The sequence below is a fragment of the Columba livia genome, chromosome 19 (assembly GCF_036013475.1).
Source record: "Columba livia isolate bColLiv1 breed racing homer chromosome 19, bColLiv1.pat.W.v2, whole genome shotgun sequence".
NCBI lineage: Eukaryota > Metazoa > Chordata > Aves > Columbiformes > Columbidae > Columba > Columba livia.
In genome coordinates, this window is record NC_088620.1 from 2,039,866 (window position 1) to 2,060,168 (window position 20,303).

Consider the following 20,303-nt stretch of genomic DNA (forward strand, 5'->3'; position numbering starts at 1 on the left):
CAATTAATATCTACATTTAAAACACCATCTCCAGTGTTTAGAAGGGAAGCAAAACACCTTTACCTAGTGCATGAGCTGAAAAAGCAAAACTGATAACGGCCAAATATGGAAAGTGACCCAGCTCGTTCCCATCTCTATTGAGAGCGGAGTAAATTAAAGGATTATAGAGTGCCTTCAGTGCAATAACTTAAGGGATTAGTGGCACACTAGAAGACCTTTAAGGGAAATACAGGTTTAAAAGCTTTAAAAGGCAGCTCTGTGTCTAAATTGTTTGGACTGCCACAGCTGTAAGGAGACAAACTGACTCTAATACATAAGAGATCATGAGAAGTCTGCTGAAACCCCTCTAAGCACGCTTTTGGAAGCAATTCTTTTTGGGCCTCAGCCCAGGGTTTTTAACCTCTTTCTCATTTATTACCTGTGGCTTTTAGATAAAACCTCGCTCTGCATTACTTGGGAGCGACTCTGCTACTGCTTTCCTTCCAGAGTAATCAGCCTCTCTTAGCAACGCCGGCAGGGGAAAGTGAGGATATTACCAGAAGGAAAGGACTTAAAATAGAGATAAAGCAAAAGATGAGTCGGTTGGACTCGGTGATCCTGAGGGTCTCTTCCAACTGAAATGATTCTCTGAGCAAAAAGAGACACCAGTCAATCTTGGAATTGCCTCAGAGCTGCTGGTACCATTCCCAGATTTCTGTCACAGCATTAAATGAGCTGTTCCTTCAATAGCAAAAAGTTACTCTTAAGCAGTATTGACAATGTCACAATTTTATCAAGACTGTTGTCGTATTTATTCACCTCTTGAAGACGCAGCTTCTGGGACCACAGGACATTCGGGCATGGGACTATGGCCACGATTTTAGAGAAAGAACATGGGAGTCAAAACTCCTGAGTTCTCTTCTTACCTTGGGGCAAAAGGAAAGTCTCCAAACAACTCCGAGCTCTGGGGTTTGTGCCACTGCTCGATAATTGACCATCCATGGGATTTCCTGCACGTTATCCCTGGACACCTCACCGGATAATGAGAATGCATCTACCTAGGCTTCTTGGAAGTCCATGAACTACTTCAGTTCTTAGAAACACATTAAAGGTTGATGAGAACTCTATGTTTTTGGAAACAGAGGCTGCTCCTTCTGCTTCCGATGACAGCAAGAGGCGATGGGCTATTTGTAAATCTTGCTTACATGTGGGTTCCCAGCTCGAAACACCAGCAGGGCCTCGGAGATTCACTGCTGCTTCCCATGGCTCCTCCTGGGAGGTTTTAAAACTTGGTGCATTTTTAATCTAGTAGGAATTGGCACATTTGTCACAAAAAATACCCCCTACGCTGTGATGTTTCTGCAGCTGTGACGTCTCCTGATGGAGCTGGTGGAGCTCAGGGTGGCATCACCTGAGCCATAAGGGCAAAAGGAGCTCCAGGTGTCACCACCGACCTCCTGCCCAAGGGTCTGCCGAACCTTTGCCTCCAGAGACAATAAACTCACTCTAAATGTTTATCAAATGTATCCGTAAAATTCTAGATCCATTGTTTTCGTACCCAAACAAGTCAAGAATTCCTCCATCCCGCACTACTTCCCTAGTTGGTAAATTTAGCATAGATTTTTATTAGACAATTAAGCACTGAACAAAACCAGCGCGGTCCCAGCTGGAGCACTCGCACTAAAACCAGCCCGGCTGCCAGCGAGGATTTCTTACAGAAGCACAGCTTCGAAACTTTGCATATCCCTTCTCTGAGCATCTGTCAGCCACACCACGACAATTCCAACGGAAAACTCTAAGACTTCTGCGGTGAAATGGAAAACGCCACAAAGGAGACTTGAAAAACAAAGCGATGGTCATTAAACACTGTGGAGCAGGAAGGTCTCCTTTTCCTGACATTTCAGAGACACCACCCTTGGAAAAACACCCTTATCGCTCATGTTTCTGGACTGTTCACGCGCCTGCTCCAGCCCTTACAGGCAAAAAACAGTTTCTGCAATATTTTTTAGAAGAACTCTAGGTACAGGGATTTGGTTTCTCCCCAGAGACCAGCTTGACCAGTAACACGGTATTATACTCATCTTTCTTTCCAGACCTGAGTTCCTACTGACCGCGCCTCGTTATCCACCACGGGTACAGAAAGATGTGCTGAAAAGGCAAAACCACTCATCTCGTCAAATCTTGCAGGATGTGAGTCAGAGGACAACAGTAAAACTGGAACATTTCACTCAGATTTCTGCTTGCTATTTGGGTATAAATCGATCTCTCATTTATCAAGTGAAATGTTCTGATTACATCAGAGAGAAAGAGACTAAATTCGGTCCGTTTTCGAGAGGTGTGTATCTGAATATCCTGCGCTGAGAAAACAGCAGCGTGACCTCGGCCCCCAAGCTCGCAGTGTTTGCTGTGCTAAAATACGGGGCTCTGCTGAAGATCAGTCAGTTTCCTCTTCACAGCAGCCATCAAAGGAAAAGAAGAAGAAAGCCTGTTTAATAAAAACCCTTTTTATAGAACACCTTAAAAAGCATCTGTGATAAACAGGACTTAGAGCAAGACATTTCTGTCTAAGGAGCTGACAGAGGCAGAAGTATCAGGAGCACTAAACCTTCAAGATCAGGAGCTCAAAATGTTCTGAGATTCTTTGCGCTTTGATGCCGAGTGACGGCCCAGAGAGTTTTACAGAAGAAAGACCTGAAGCCAGAGCTGCGTTTGTCTCCGATACAGAACTGGGAATGGTGCAGCCACCAGCTGTTTCTAGCAGCAAATGGAGATTTCAGAACACTGACCCCAGTTCCTTCATTATATCCATAATTAAGTAAAAGCCAAGACAGCCCAAAGAAAGCCACCGACCACAGTACTGCATGCAGAAGCAGGTGTTGCTTTTACTGATCATTTTCCTTCTGCTCCCTCTGTCTCCCAAGTACCTGCTACTCCATTAATGGATCACCTGGTGGTAATCATAATTACTGTCATGATTCCTCATACAGTTACACACATCTCTGAGCTGAACAGATGGTCCGAGGAAGAGATGGGGTTGCTGCAGTTGGGTTTTTTTAACTAACTAATGTATACCTGCAGCGGGTCCCGAATCTCCGGAGATTTCTGACATTATCATCATTCTAATGAAGATTAACAGTGGGATGAAACCTTCAAAGAGCAATAATTGAAGCACACCGGAGGCATCATCACAGGAGCGTTCCCGGTCTGGTCCCATTTGCCCTCCCCATCAGTTTTAGTGTTCTTCAACTATTCCAGCCCTGGACCTTTCAAGGGGACAGACTGGCAAACACACTGAAACATGATGGATGTGCTAAAAGGACCAGGGCTAACCCGAGAACTCTAGAGCGGAGGACACCACCGCAGGAACCATTGACCGAGCTGGCTGCCATTGCCAACAGCTGAAAGCCCCGCACGTTTTTCTGCGCGCTACATCAGATTGTCTCCATCTGGAGTCCAAACCGACAGCAATCCTCTACTTCCCGTAGATACTTGCACAGAAAATACAAATTGTGTTCACTTTGCCTGTGAGAAAAGAGCTCCAGCAGTTTCCTGAGGGAGCGGTTCCCTCCGGACCTCAGGAAGCCAGACCCATTTCCCAAAGGTCTGAGCTGTAACAGCCAGCGCCTGTGACCCCGGCCCGGCTTGTCACCGCGCACAGCTCACAGCCGCGCTCACCAGGACGCGCGGCAGAGGCGGCACTGCCCCCGCAGCGCGGTGACGCTGGGAACCGGCAGAACACAAATATCTGCTTTCCAACGCAACCTCTTCTTTATTCAAAGAGACCGATATAAACTGGAGGGGGCTGAAAGAGGCCCCTGACTCACCGTGCTGCAGGTTTGGGAAGAGGAGCTGTGCTGGCAGCAGATGGCAGCACATCGGCCCAGGGATGCTCCAGTGGCAGCTCTGGCATCCGGGATTTATCATCCCGGATTTATCATCCCGGATTGATGCAGAACAAACAGTGAACGGTTCCAGATGGGCAGAGGGGGTTCTGTGCCAGCACAGCTCTCCTCCGGCCTGCTGAACGTCTAACAACTGCCTCATCCTCAGCAGGTTCCCTGTCCAAAAGCACGCTGACAATCTGCCGAGGTGACACAGCCCGGCTTCCAGGTATCGCTCACTGCTCCGCCAGCGAGGGCCGCGGGCTCACTCGGGCTCTGCGGGATCTCGGCAAAGGGGCCAGAGACTGTAGAGGGCAAAACGTTGCCAAGAAGGTGTACAGGAAATACACACGGCAAACCAGACCACTGCCAGTTCCTGTGAAATAACTCCAATACTCATGAATTTATGGCAACCTCCCACTAAGGATATCCGATCTTTGAGTATCCCAGCTAGAGATAGCAAATTACATCACAGGTCACATTTGAGAAGGGGACCCTGAGCGCTGCCCTTTGTCCAGAACTGAAGGGTTTGGGAATCAACATCACATCAAACCCAAACAGATCTAGAACCTCATTCTGCTTTCTGCATTCGCCGTAACTCCCACACTGCTGTTCATCAACCTTCGGGTGGGATCCAAAGTGCCAAGGAACAGGTTTGTTTTGCTGGGGACTGAATTCTGCTACCAACCCGTGACCCTGCTGGGCGACACCGCTCTGCACAACCTGCTGGCTGCAAAAACACGTGGAAAATGAACAGAAAACTCTTATCCAGTGGTGCAAATCCCCTTCAGATGTACAGATAAGAGGAGCTCAGCTAGTGCCGGGTATTCTGATCCGCCCAGAGTGTGACAGCCACAAAACGCTCAGGGAGAGATCAACAGCAAGAAGATTTCTGTTGGTTCAAATCCAATTTCTTACAAACATTAGGGCTGATTTCCATTTCCATCAAATCTGCCTGCATATTCCTAGTGTTTATGACAAATCACACCATGAAGTTCATACTGGGTTACCTAAAGGAAACCAACACATTTTGTTTGCCACAGTAACTGAAATGACAGGAAAATATTTTGGTTTTGAGCAGCATACAAATAAAGGGGGAAAGGGAACTGCTACATGCTTGTGCGTTTACACACAGGGTTTCCTGACAGACAAAACAACAAAAAATCATGGGAAGAAAAACAGTTTGCTGAAGGGAAAAGCTCAGGCACTGATTTAGCTTCCTATTGTTTTCTCAGTGATGATTCAAAATCCTGAAAAAAGTCCTGTATGCCAGGAAAAGGAGGAAGAGGACATTGCACTAAGCTACATCTCCTAGTGCTGGAGTCTGCTTCACAATCTGCTTCATCAATCAGAATTAACTCCAGTGAGACAAGTACAAGCACAAACACCTGATGCAGTGTTGCAGTTGTGCTTTTTATTATGGCTTTTTATCCAAACTATAACCAAAAATATATATATTTTCAACTAATGGCTTTGATTAGCTCAAGACATGATAAAGATGACTGGATTGTCACTCTGGAGGCCAAACACGACCTTCTCCCTTCCCTTCTGAAAAACAGTTCAACGGGAAAAGGACTCCAAGTCTCCCGCTTCTTTGACCGCTTTAATGACAGGCCTAAGCATCAATACACACGTATTTCACACTAGAAGAGAAAGGCAGAACAGCTGATTTTAAAAATGCAACTGGGTCAGTAGCCGCCTCCAGTAGAACACACGGGCTGCGTGAGCAAGGGTGCCCTGAGAAACGCTGCTCTGCGGCCCCGGCCCCTGCTGCTGAGGACAAACAGGCCCTTTTAGAGCAGGATTTTTAAAAGCACAAAGTGATTGGGGAATACAAGTCCCACAGGTTCTGCAGTGCCTCGGGAGCACAATCTTTAGGCTCTTTCGAAAATGCTGCCCTTAAACCACACTCAGCTTTGTCATTTTGAAACCCCTGGTGACACTCAGCTCATGAAGAACAAGATGTTCTAGCGACACATCTTTGCATATAGATGTCATCTCTTAGCCAAGGATTTTCATATCTCTATAATCATCAATTAGGTGTCTAAACACCTCAGTTAGTTAGAAAAAAAACCCCAGTTACCTTAATTATACAAAGTGAAACAACTGAACCGTGGATAAGGGAAAAGCGTGGGCTGCAGTTCCACAAGGTGCTGAAGCCACTGCAGGAGCAGCCCCCGAGCCTGGTCTCCCTCCCCACACAAGCACTGACCTTCCGCACAGCTCGACACGCGGCACGGGGACACTTACAGACAGCCGCACTGGTCATTCTCATCTCCAGTAAGGAAGCCACCTGTAAGCAACAGTGTTTGCACTGTCAATTAAAGAGAAGGGTTGTTGCAATTACCCCTACTAAGCGGCCTGTTCCGGCTCCGGGATCTGCTTCGCTGTCTCTGAAGTCGTGACCTCCGGAGCAGTCGATAGTAGTAAGACGGTCTCCCGGAACTTTTCCTGCTGTTCACTGACATTTTGGTATCTATTTTACACATGCACACATGCAGGCACAGGTTCACTCTCCCCTCTGGCAAAGCAGCACCAGCTCCAGCGTTTCATTCACTGGAGGTTGGTTCTTTGGAGAGGAAAGGGAGGGGGCGAAGAGGAACTCTTCACTTTACACATTTAAAAAGAAAAACAACAAGAAGAAAACATAAAAGGAGAGAGAGGGAAAAAAAAAGAGCGCGGCAGCAGAGTACATGTCCCAGCTGAGGGAGGACTGGAGCAAGCGAGATAAACTGTACTAACAATTCCTGCCCCAAAAAAGATAAGCCTGCTGGAGTCGGAATAGGAAGCCGGAGTTGGCCTGGGCTCTTGAAACGTGAAGAATAGGCTGGAAGAAATCCTGGACTGGATCCTCTCGGCCGCACAGCAGCATCTGATCAAACCGTGCCGGAAAAAACCAAGCGGCTGTGCGTGGAGCCGGCGGGGGAGCCCGGGGGCCGCGCTGGTACCCGGGCTCGAGCATCGCGAGGTGCGGCTGCCGGCGGGAGGCACCTCCACAAACGGGCTGGGGAAGGGGCTAATGATTTCCTGGCTGTGGCACACATGTTAATAATCATCACGGAGCAAAAGCCCCGGAAAATAAAGTGAAACTTGAGAGGGGAAAACTTTAATTAGAAGTTGAATGAACAGAGCTCCAGACTCCCCTGGAGGCCCGTTTCCTTTCAACATTCAAACTGAGTTACAGCACATCCCACAAATTAGAGAAAGAGCCTATTTACCATTTGGGTTCTGATGGCAGTGAAGATTCCGCCCCCGGCTCATATTGCTCAATAAAATTGCATTTTTCAATGGGCAAAATTAACACTTTAAGCCATGGAGAAAAACAGATGAAAATTATTGCCAGCATAAAACACACTCTATGAGAAGAGCGATAGGCAACGTTTCGGAAAACCAAGACCTTAACGTGTTGCCTCTTTTACCAGCTGGCGGATAACTGGAAAACCTCATCAGAGCGGGATGAGCTGCAAAACGCCGTTTGCACGATTCCTCTCTGTCTTGCGTCCTGGTTTTGTCATTTTTCCAAGACGTACGTGCAGATGTAGGTTTGCGGTGCCCTGCGAAGCCGCAGGACTGGACAGGCTCGCTGAGGATGTTTCCCAGTTTAGCGGGAGCTTCAGAAGCTGGAAAGCGTCCCCGGATTGCAGCGTTGTACCTTCAATAACAAGAGGCAGAAACTCTCACGCTCCTGTTGCGGGGAGGACGCTGGGGCCCCTTCCCAACCACCACCCATCCGACGTAATTTTAACATTTCATAAACTTGTGCAGTTGTGAAAAACATCAGAATTCTACAAAATCTGTATGTTCTTATTTCCATGAGCGGTGAACCCATGATGTTTCTCAGCTGAGAAAGGCCCTTCCAGGGGGAAAGCAGCAGGGGCTGTGCGGCGAGTCCATGCCTGGTTTTGAGGCCGGACGGGAGGAATTTGCAGGAATGAGCCCGTCAAGAGGCCAATGACAAGTTCAGGTCAAGGAGGCAGATCCCAGCTGGACAGGAGGCTCTGGGGAGGGGGTGCGCAGGGACATTCCTCACCCACCTCCACAGAGATCCCGGCACAAGGAAAAGCCTCACTTACTGCACATCTGCCGCCTTCTTGTTATACAGCTTTTTAATTCCATATTTGGATAGATTAAAAAAAAGAACTACAGGAACAACTCCAACCATTGTGCGGATGAGCGGGGAAGCAGCCTGTGCCGCTGGTTCAGTTCACAGAGCTGAGAACGTCTAGGAGACTGATGGGAAAACTGGAAAATACTGAGGTTCAGTTAAAGATGTGCTATAGACAAGAAGCCAAATATTCAGGTCTCTGCATTTTTGTGTCTTAATAACTGAGCTTGTAGTTCTTAAAAAATCTTGTACATTTATGCTTTTCTCGCTAGAAATGTCAATGAAACAGCCTATCCAATTTACTTTCTTTTGTCTACCCCAACAGCAAAACCAGGCACTGATGGAAAGCAAAGTTCAAACAAACCCATCTACAAAGCTCACCAAAACTCCAGACAATCTAAAAGGGGAAGGTTCACGGCTGTTGGTTTTGCTTAATTGGAGCCAGGTGACCGATCCTCAAACCCCGCGGGACGGGGCGGCCGCCGATCTCGGAGCCCCCGGAGCAGGTGGGGTCGGTGGGGACGCGTGTCCGTGCGCATCTGCTCCACCTTTAGGGATCTGTATTTTTAATCAGCATAGTACCTTCAGAAACAGTCATCTAAGCGATCATGAAACAGGAGGGGTTAACGAGGGACTATAAAGCATCACAAGAGAGAGCAGCCGTGCTCTAAAGGCATAAGCAGCCAGGAGTTGTGATCGAGTTTGGCCGGCTTGCCTCTGTCCCTCTCACTTCAACCACATTTTTGAAGACTCTAAGCTCAGATGCTACAGAGCAGCAGGCAACAAAACGAGTGACCCATCTGGGCGGGAACATGACTGCTCTGGGCTTTTTAAATTAATCCAGGACCGCTCTTTTTTTTTTTTCCTTTTTGAAAGCCACATCCCGACACAAACGCTCTTTTGTGTACAGCAAAGTCTACCCCTTGCAAACATGAGATGTACGAACTGCTTTGGAGGAAAGCTGACAACGTTAAAGTCTCTACAATAACACGTCACAGTGGGGCTGTTCCCTCCAGAGCAGCGGGATGAGTTGGGATCAGGCTCTGCTGAACCTCTCCAGACAGCAGCAAACGGAGCCCGATATAGCAGAAATTTGGGGGTGTTAACTCCTCCTCCCCAACACCTTTCTGATAACCTTGGGATTAAAGTAAGAAAGAAGCATCGACATTCAATTTAAGCATAGAACTCATTGCTCTCCATTTATTGAAGAGTGTCACGGCTACCAAGACACCATGGAATACTTCTGCTGTCTGTATGGTGATGAAATCCAAGTGTAAACGGAAAGTAGGCATTATACATAATATAGATATTTAATGATATTAATGAGTAGAAAAAGCAGCGCCGTGTAAAAAAGGCAAGAGGGAATACGCATCTGAATAATTTAATATTAAACATGCGTTCAGGAGATGTTATAGAAGTTAAAGCCGGACATAAATTCTTTAGCATTAGTGTTCCCTACCTACAGACTATTACCGTTGTTTATGTCATGATGTTCATTGTGTATTTACTACGGCGAAGCTGGGCCAATGTCACGTTGTTCTGAGATGTGCGTACAGCACTGAGATGATTCCTCGCCCGCAGTACACGTGATATAATTAAATACACACACTGATGTGCCCACTGCAGTGCAATAACTACCAGGCCTGTTTCATCAATGGAGAAGCGAAGCCCCAAGTGATTTACACAAGGTCACGTGTGAAGGTTGGGACAGAAAACGGTGTATGTCCCCATCCCTTAGTCTTTGCTCAAAGAACTAAAGGAGCCCCCCCACCTCAAGATAATCCCCTCATGATGAATAAGTATTAAGCATAACAATATCTTTTATACTACAGTGTCTTTAATCCAACGGAGCACAGATGCTTTTACAGATACTTGTTCAGCTTTTTAATGTGCTTAAAACATTCAAACTTCCTCTTTTTTACTCAGCTTAAAAAAAAAATCAAAGGCAAGTGCCCAGTGTTAAGCAGGAAAGTCAGTTATTTGGCTTCTGATAAGTAATGTCCTCATTTTAAGAATGTATTCTAGAAGTGTGAACAAAGAGTTTGACAAATATCACACGCAAAAAAGAAAGCAAGAGAAATAAAAGCAGGGCCTAGGAATTCCACCTCTCGTTCCCAACGAGTCCGTCAACAGGCTGAGTTTTGGACCACACTTGATTTCAGCATAGAGCGAGCAGCTCCTTGGCAGAGGGAGTTCACTATGATACACCGGCTGCAAACCAGCACGGAACAGGCGAACAGGTCGACAAACGCGTTGTTCGCGCGTTGTGAAACCCCCAAAGCGGTTAATGAGGAGGGGCCACCTGGTCCCGGCGGGTCTGAGAGCCCGAGGAGCCGCTTCCTGCGTCCCCAGTGAACCCCGCGCCGGGAGATCGCGCAGAAACACTCGCAGCGACCCCAGAGCCCCACGCGCTTCCTGGCGGCTCCAGGGAACAATGGAGCTCAGCAACACCAGCTCTCCACGTCACCTTTCAGCAGCTGCAGCTCAAAGCAAGTCAGCTAACTTGCTCTACATTTATCAGCATGTATTCCTAACAACGGAGAATACCCTGCTCAGGTAACTTGGTTTATAACCTGAGTGGTAATGATGCTTAAGAAATCCAGAAAGGCAAAATCTATCTTAAGATTTGTGCTACGATTTCCATTGACCCACGGAAGTAACTAAAAACATTGAAAAGGAAACTTTTAGCGGAATCAAACGTCCCGTGTCTCAGAACAGCGTGCTGCTCCCAACAGCCCCGGGGAAGAGAAAACCACGGGTTCAAAATCCCATTGCACAGCAGAAATTCCCATGAAGAAAAGTCTCATACAAACCCCCACGCCAAACAAAGCTCCTCATCCACACACGGGACCTGCACAGCGCTTCCCAGCACCACATGTGAGCAGCCACTGGGAGGAAACATTTGTTTAAGCCTGACTATTCTTTAGGAAAAACCTTATTACTAAAATAAAACGCTAACGATGATCCACGGAGTGATGAACGGGGTAGCTTCAGCGCTGGGTCTCCAAGGATCTCCCATTTCCTTCTCGGAGGAAGGAAATGAAAGGGTTTTCTGCTACGAGGTCCCCAAGGTGACGCACGGGGAGTTCTGTGACCTCAGCCTGCAGCCAGCTCCAGGGTACAAACCGAAACTCTTCAACTCTTCTCCCCGTGGCGCTGGGCGAACACGGAATTCCCTGCGGTACCGACACCAAACGCAGCCTGTGCCGCAGCACACGCCGCTCCCTGCCCGTGCACACACGAATTACATGCTCATCTTTCTACAAAATCATCACCTTTAGCTTAGGAACCTAATTATTAGATGTGATAATAAATCATTGTAATAAACTACGTATTCTGCATTAACCTTCATCAAAACATTCTTACAGCAACAAAAGAAAAAAGTCCTAAAAAGATTTTTACTTTGTATTTCAGCAGTAAACTTGCTGCCGTGTCGCTGCAGGGAACAAGTTGATAAAAGTCTGGCATCCCTGGCTTCCAATGCCAAATTTATTAGTTATAAGCAGCAGAAGTTGCAGCTATTTATTGGGTGTTTTAATATCACAGCTTTCCAATGCGCTGCGCTAAAAGGTCAGGAAAAAACCAGCCAGCTTTCCAAGCTTGCTGCGGGCATCGCTCTCCTTGCCCATGGCAGCCTGGTCCTTTCAGCTCAAGGTGGGAGGAGAAAAGGGGTTTGCAGGTGTTAGGGGTGCCGGGTAAGTCACTGTGTGCACAACCAGCAACTCCTGAGCGGAGGAGCCGGTTTGCCCCAGGGAAGCAGATGGTCCTGCGCCCACCTCCCGATGTCGGTTCCACGGTGTGAGGACACGTGAGACTTACACAGCAGCGGGAGTCAACACTCGGGGTGTTTAACCTCATGATAACGTCACACTGAAAGCAGCATCTACGTTGACAAGTGAAATGAAAGATTAACTTGATTACACATGCTATGTAAAACTTACTTCCTGATTAATTAATAGATTACACACTTCAAATTCCTCTTTAAATGCCTGATAATGATCTTACCCACATACAACAAATCCCTGATTTATATACACACAATCCAAACTTCATTTTTCATGTGACAGATTATTTTCTTCCTTTCCTTGCCACACAATTTGCAAACTATGCTACAAATATAGCTGCTTGGTTTACTTGCTTTTCGGCATCAGATGACTTTGCCAAGGAATATTTTGGCACGTATGTTCTTTAGCCGTCTTCCTTATCAGACTTACATGACAGTGGATCACAGGAAACACCATCTATTTTATGAGAATACTCGGTTACCAAGTTATTCATACAGATGTTCCACTCACAAGAGTAACTATGTAGAATAGCCTATACACACCCATTCTTCTAATATGCCCATTGTATTTTCAGAGGGGAAAAGCTACAGAAAAACGCTTCCTGCTTAAATGACAACCTTTATTCTTCTAACATACTCTCTTTTGCTGGGTTAACAAGTTAACTCTTTCCTTCGAGCGCCTATCGCATGACAGCCTGTCTGCATGGCCCCGGTTCATCCACGTGGCAGCAGTGCTGGCTGAGCTGGTTTGCACGATTCCTCAGTCAAAATGATGGACCAGTGCAAAGAAGGCCAAGTATTCTGGTGCCTGTTTGGCATTTTATTTAAAATAGTTGGGTGGCCTCAAAACAATCTTTGTAGGAGACATGAATAATAGCTCCTAATTGACAGAGCTCACGAACAGCAATGCAGGAACCGTCACACCGTTGCATTACTCTCCATCCCAAAAAGGAACCTTGTTCTTGACCTCTGTGCTGAATTTCACAACAGGTACCTCTGAAGTAAACACATTAAAAAGAGCTGACACCCAAAGAGAGCAAAGAGCCGATCGATACTTGTGATTGTTCATGAGGAGCATTCTGCACGCATTCATTACATTGTCATTACAAAGAAAAGGCAAACACCTGCTACAACTCAAGACGTGAGATTTCAAAACAAATTCTACAAAGAATGAGAAGTTCAATGTGACTTTGATAAAAGTCACGACTGAGTCTGCAGCACCTAAACAATGCACATAGATATATCTATATCTATCTACATCTATATCTATATCCACACATCACAACAGAAAGAGACCCCTCAGACTGTCCCCTCCCACCCGGCCCCTGCAGGCTGCTGCTCCACAGCTGAAACCGCATACTCAGTCTTTGCTAATCTCAGCCTAACTCAAAACCCTACTTATCTTTTTCTTTTTAAATCATCCCCAGGACAAGACTAGAATCTCTTTTGAAATGGAAAGGCTCTATAATAAAATTTAGAAGCAACATATGGTACAAATATCAAGCATGAACATCTCTTCCCATCTTGTGCGTTTCAAAGACTCTGCAAACAGCACTTTTCCCTTATTTTGATCCTGCAGCCAAAATGAGTCATCTGTGAACAATTACAGCTCTGGCAGGGGCCTGACTGAGAATGAAAGGAAACACTTTATTATTGAAATGAACAGTATGCCAAGCCAAGAGGCAACTGCAGAGAAATGTTAAGGGTCCTTTGTCCTCCTTCAGCCAGCAAAACCGATGCTGCGCCCTCCTCTCAGACCCCTGGTAACACCTCATTTCAGTACGGGCAACGCAAAAGGATAAGAAGCGTGAGCTGTGGAGATGAGCAAGTATGTATACGGTAGGAAAAGAAACGCAGAGAGCCTTAAAACAGGAAGCCCGGCTTGAGAAAGCGTTGGTTATTCCCGGCTTAGCTTTCCCCAGGGAGTTGTGAACATATTAGCAGAACACACAGTCAGAGGCCACGGAGCTGACATCTGAAACTATTAAAGGACGTTGGAGTTTTGTACTGGCTGAGTTTAACAGGCTCTTCGGAAAGGGGTTTAAGGGAATTGCCCTTTGTGAGAAAAAAATAGCAACACAACAAATTTAGTAGAGACACCGACCTTCCTGCGTGCAGCCCGTTTCCAGCACTGATTCCACTGCCGCTGGGTTTGATGCCCGCTCAAGGATTAGATCTCTCTGAAGTTCTAAGGGCAACCTCTGCCATGCAGGCTGCTCACTATGGGGTGGGCAGGGCAGGGAACTGGGTAGGTTATTGCTTTGATGGACTTGGCAAGTGACACAAGCAGGAGGTGATTTAAAAATGGGACTATGAACTATACGTGAGCAAGTGATTTTCAATGCGTTCTTGTTTTTTCTTCCATGAGCGGCTGGCAGAGGAAGGAGGAACAATATGAAACCGTCACCCAGGGCCTACAGACTATTTAAAGGCGGCTGAGGATGAGGAGGGAGAGCAGCGCACACAGAACCACTGATGGAAGGTGGAGGCCACGAGATCAGAAACTGGAAGAAACTGGGAAGAGCACATTTCGGCATTCTGAAATTCTGTTCCAACCCCCAATAACAGAGATGTTTAAAGGAGACCTTGAGATTAATACTCTGATAGCAGGACCTCTCAGGTCAGGACTTTAGCTGAACAATACCTGTGTCTGCAACTCTGAGCTTTGAAAACCTCTGGAACAGATCATGGGCAGCACTGATCCCCAGAACTAGGCAGAGTCTGGCAGGCCTGGTGTGCAGCCTAAGTTAAGCTTTATACAAAGCTCAGAAAGCTGTAGAGCACACAGGCTCACCTGTGTTAGGGGATTCTTGCTGGCCAAGGCTAAAATGCAAAACCACTAAGATCCTAAGAGAGGTAGAAAACACCTACAGACATTGTATTTGTCTTAGCAGTTAAGAGACCATAAACAGCCTCTGAAAAGGCTGGATTCTCCTTTCCTGAGTCTCACATAGATCAGAACCCTGGTTAATGTGTCAGGCTAAATGCAACAGACTCCAGAGCTGCTGGAACTGAAGGGATTTTGGAGGGCCCTGTTCAGCTCATTATACAAAGGCACTTTTGCTCCTACCAGAACTCACGAGGGTCAGGGGCACAGATTTCCTCCAGATCTAGGCCTGAACAAGGCAGTCTGGCCAACACTGACAAACGAGAAGTGGTAAAATACTTAGCAGCAATGCTGAAAACAGACGTCAGGAAGAGGAATTTCTCAAAATGCTCATTCTGTTCAATTCAACAAAGAAGCCCATGGCTACCTTTACACAGTATGTGGTAATACTACACGGAAGGCATCTTGTTACAGTCAGTCTTCTGGAATCTAATCTTAGCAGCAACCCGAGGGCTCTTTTGTTTAGGTCACGTCACTCACAGGCTTCATACCACAACACACATAGCTGTGTATAAATCAACATAATACAGGGTATTGTGACACTCTTGCCAATGGTGTCTATGCATTACTTTGCATACGTTAAGTGTACACCTCTATTCAACTTCTCTCAACTTTTCTGAGCATTCCTAAGTAACAAATAAGCCCCCAGAGTCCATCAATATTTTGACTATTCCAACAGAAATTACATACTTTTAGATAAAACCATAAAGAAAACAAAGACCACTTCAATGGTCTCAGCCTGTGCTGAGCACAGAGGAAAAGACATTTGTTGTATACTCTGAGCACAGAAGACGCGAGAAAGCCTTTTCAGCTGAAAATGCCAGAAACGCTGAGTGCCATGTCAGCGCTTTTCAGACTAATGGAATACTGTTATGTTCCGAAGATAGACGTGCATTCTAATACAGCTTAGACTGAAGTTTTCCCTATCACACCAGGTTCTTTCCTAACGAGGAAAGCCTCCTGAGAAGCGCCTAACACACCGTCTTCCATCTGCTCAAGGCTCGCTCCAGGTGAATCCCATCAGCAGCACAGTGTCTTTAACCCAGCAAATGCATAGACACGTTTTGCTCTAAGAAGGGAAACTCCGCGGGGTTCATCTCCCCGTGGCAAGGCAGCGGCGGGGCAGGCTCAGGCTTAGGCTTAGGCCTAGTTCCAGTTCCAGGCACAGCGCTCCCGCTCCGCACGGCGCTGCTGCCGCCCGCAGGCCGGACGGCGCCTGCTCTGCTGAACCCGCCGCTCGGCCCATGCTCTCTGGCTTCTTATGTTTGTTACCCGGAAAAACCCCGTCTCTACCACGGAAATCAGTCCCCAGACATTAAACAAATCTGTACGTGGTTTCGTTTCCTCCTGAGATCTGTTTTCCTCTCAAAAAAATCCGTTTTGCTTAGCTTAGAGAACATTATTTTCTTCTCTTTTTTACACCCCCAGGAACTGAGCCACCACGGCCAAACCTCTCGTACTTGTTATTTTAGCTGAATAAACTTTGCCTTTGGCATTAAAAATATCCTAGGAAAACAAATGCAAGGTCATACTCTGCAAATGCTGCGCACAGTCATTTTCATGCACAGATGCTAAAGAACATTAAAAAAAAATTACATCCATTTTACTTGCTCGGAAACCCCAGTGAAGTATCCTTGAGTTAATTACTCAAGGCTTCAACGCTTCCAACTTAGAACACAACAAACACAAACCCTTCTGGTTTGGAATAAGACTTAAATGAGACATATGCAAGGCAAGGAGACAGCCCAAGTGAGGCAGTTTCAGTACAGTCCAGCAGGAAAGTCAGGGGCAAAACAGATTTCAGCATGCATACATATTATTGTGATTGTTGACTTAATAACTGCTATTGCAATTACTGTATCACTTTACTGCATAAAACTGAATTAAACGTACCAGCAACAAAAAATCCCAGCGTGCCGGACAGAACAGGATGTTTGTGACCATTAGATGCCGCAGTTTCCACGCTCTGTCTCCCAAGCCCACTGTGACCTGATCTTCTGTCCATCCCCAGGCAATCTGCCCCTTTTCAGTGGAAATGGCACCGAGATAAAGCACACGGGGTGGTTTTGGCACAGCCACCTCACACACTGTTGTCCGTCCCTCCCGGTGCTGGAGGGAAGCTGGGAGAAGTGGGTGACACTGGAAGCTGTGCTGCCATCCAGAGCCCTGGACAGGCTGGAGAGCTGAGCAGGGAAAAATGTAATGAAATATAACAAGGGCAAGTGTAGAGTCTTGTATCTGGGCAGGAACAACCCCAGGTTCCAGTATAAGTTGGGGAATGACCTATTAGAGAGCAGCGTAGGGGAAAGGGACCTGGGGGTCCTGGGGACAGCAGGGTGACCATGAGCCAGCACTGGGCCCTTGTGGCCAGGAAGCCAATGGTACCTGGGGTGGGTTAGAAGGGGGTGGTCAGTAGGTCAGAGAGGTTCTCCTGCCCCTCTGCTCTGCCCTGGGGAGACCACACCTGGAATATTGTGTTCAGTTGTGGCCCCTCAGTTCCAGCAGGACAGGGAACTGCTGGAGAGAGTCCAGCGCAGCCACCAAGATGCTGAAGGGAGTGGAGCATCTCCCGTGTGAGGAAAGGCTGAGGGAGCTGGGGCTCTGGAGCTGGACAAGAGGAGACTGAGGGGGGACTCATTCATGTTTACAGATATCTAAAGGGTGAGTGTCAGGAGGATGGAGCCAGGCTCTTCTCGGTGACAACCAATGACAGGAGAAGGGGTAATGGGTTCAAACTGGAACACAAAAGGTTCCACTTAAATTTGAGAAGAAACTTCTTCCTGGTGAGGGTGGCAGAGCCTGGCCCAGGCTGCCCAGGGGGTTGTGGAGTCTCCTTCTCTGCAGACATTCCAACCCGCCTGGACACCTTCCTGTGTAACCTCATCTGGGTGTTCCTGCTCCATGGGGGGATTGCACTGGATGAGCTTTGAGGTCCCTTCCAGCGCCTGCCACTGTGATTCTGTGCGACATGCGCTGACCCGCGGGCCCAGCTCAGCTCTTGAACGCACGCAGCACTCCCCAGAGGTGCCGAGGATGACTAAGAACATCTCGCCGAGTCACCAGGAGACAAGGAGGCGGTGGGAGCTGCTGGCCACCCGCCAGGGCTCTGCACTCTTTTTCATTTTTAGTTTCTGCTCTTTGCTGGAAAGTTTCTACTTGTGCTCTGGTTTCCATGGCAACTGCATTTCTTGCCTTTCTTCTCTGGCATTAAATTTTTTATTTGATTTCCCTTCTTCCCCAGACATGACTTTCTTTTCCTTTTGGAAAAACAAAACAAATAAAATTAAACATTGTCTTCTCTTTGGTTGGTGATACTTTTAAAGCGGGTGAGAGAGACTTTGCTCGCAATCTGATGGAGAATCTCTATATAATAGTGGCAGAGAGGTAACATCCCAAGTACAAATATCAGGGGATTCCCTTTAAACTAATTTACCATAACTATCTCACATGTTGTAACCTCGTTACATGTACGAGTTCCAGATAGTATGTATCCCAACATTATTTAAAAGTTGGCTGGTTGTTTTTATGAGACCAGACCCAGCCATTTTTTCTACAACTAAGCATTCTATTGTTTTTTAAAGCATTACTCGTGATTCCTGAGCAGACTCAGGAGAATACCCCATAGTTTAACAACTGGAACTGCCCCAGGAACATGGTCTTCAGTTCCAAACTGTAAGAGCACTCCCATGTTTTCATTGACAATAGGAGAGGTGGGTGGGAAGTCATTGGGATTTTCCAAGCTTTATGTTCACCATAAACAGAAATAGTTTACATGCTGCAAAAGCACTAAAATAATACAGGTTTTCATCCCATTTCACTATGAAAGATTCTCTCCACATCTCCATTCGCCAGCACATTCAGGCCATAAACTGACCCTCCTGTACAGTTGTAGATTACAAGGCTTTTAGCCTTATCTCTGCCTGGTGGGATTTCACAGCAAATTCTTTCAGGACTGAATAATTAAAACAAGCAAAACCATAGCATTTGGCTCACATGGCAACACAAACAAATCTGTCCACGGGTGCTATCTTGTTTGCAGCACATGTGCACAGATTTACATGTAGGATTGAGGCTTAATGCTCTGTTTGTTTAGATTTTTCATTACTCAGTACACCAAGCATAAGGTAAATTATATAAAGACTGGAACTGGAACAACTTTTAAGAGCGAGCTGAACTTAAGATAATCCTAAAACATTTGATTAACCCCATTTTGCAGGTTTTAGATTCTTACTCCTCAGAAGAAATAAGGGAGTAGGCAAGAAGCGAGGAGTCCTGTCTTCCACACCTGGTTCACACTTGCCTCCTCTGCTTGGGTTCCCTCCTCCAGTGAACATCCAGGTCAGGAATTCACAGGATCTTATACAAATCTGGCAATATTCAGTGTGTATGTCAGCCAAGCTATTTTAATTGTCAGATATTAAATATATCTGCCAAGATCCATGTTTTAAAACCCCATTACAACATACGCTGTGCATGAACTCCCCACTGACTGGCTTCACGGCGTGCCAGGCACCCCAAGTCAAGCAAAAGGGGGGAGAAAAGTTTTACACAGCTACGTATGGCCTCCTGGTTTACTGCCCTTTGAGCTGACAGGCTTAGGGATTCAGAGGACTGCTTTAGGTGTGGTAGGTGTAGCCCCCTAAATTGCATTCATAATGTGGCATTCATTCTGTGGCTACGGACCAGCTCCACATCTCCACTGCTGCGACTCCCAGAACGGGGACGATCTGGACAGACAGCAGATCTGCAGCTGTGCTCAAGGGAGAATATCCGGGCAGCCCGGTGCTCATCTTCACCTGATTTAATGATTTGCTGGCCAGGCTACAGAGAGCGTCTCAGTAATTCACACGCCCGCGTGGCATGATTTGTTGGTTGCTGTTCCTTATCTGTAATCGCAACGAGAAATGTTCATCATTCGTCACAGCTTTCTAATATAATGTTTTGAGATACGGCAATGAAGAGGCTTCAGCCTGGTGTATCTTCTTGAGAACAGCCTAATCTTGCAAATAAAGACCCAAGCGCCAGGCGCTGGGATGCGCTGGCTGAGCCTGGAGTGCAAACCAGTCCCACGATGGAGGGGACGAGCCTTCCTCCTCTCGGGGCAGGGCAAGAGGAGGCTGAAAGCAAAATCTGCTCATTTCTCAGGATGCAAGTGCTTCAGTGGCTGTAATTCCTGTTTTCATCCTAAATGATCCAGAACCATCGTTTGACAAGAAAAATGTCCTTTTCACAGTCTCTGTATCTGAGCTATTCAATCACCATTACAAACATTTCCTCACCTCCGCAAAGTGCAACTCATCATCATCAGCTGGTCCCCCATGGGACAACAGGATCCCTGTAGGTAAAGAGCAAGATGCCAAGGGGATTCCCAGGTAGCCACACTCTGCATCTCCACGATCCTTATTGACCTCATTATTGCCTCACCCAGATCTGAAAACTCCTTTTCTAACTGCACTGTTAGCATCACACCTTCCCAATAACGTCCACGTTTGAATTGCTCTCATTAATTTCCTGGAATCCAACAGAATGTGATCCTAACACAAGTTATTGAGATGATTAAAATTCTGAAAACAAGCTTCTCCGCGCTCCATAAAGCGCAGCAAATGTATTTGCTGCAGTCAGTAAAGCTCTGCTGCCTAAAGCTGCGCGGTAACTCAGCACAGCCCG

At 46.7% G+C, this 20,303-nt stretch overlaps 1 protein-coding gene across 7 annotated transcripts in view; it reads right to left on the reverse strand.

The window, feature by feature from the left end:
- Nucleotides 1-20,303, reverse strand: part of DAB2IP (DAB2 interacting protein) — a 146,314-nt gene that overhangs the window by 118,932 nt on the left and 7,079 nt on the right. For 2 of the 7 annotated variants that reach the window (XM_065035511.1, XM_065035512.1), the window contains exon 1: nt 6,208-6,614. The exons of 2 other annotated variants lie outside the window; for them this stretch is intronic. In XM_065035511.1, the coding sequence (XP_064891583.1) occupies nt 6,208-6,349 (142 nt within the window). In that variant the 5' untranslated portion in view covers nt 6,350-6,614. Of the gene's footprint in view, nt 1-6,207; nt 6,635-20,303 lie in introns of those variants that run through there. 3 more of the 7 variants (XM_065035514.1, XM_065035513.1, XM_065035510.1) reach the window with 3 other exon arrangements.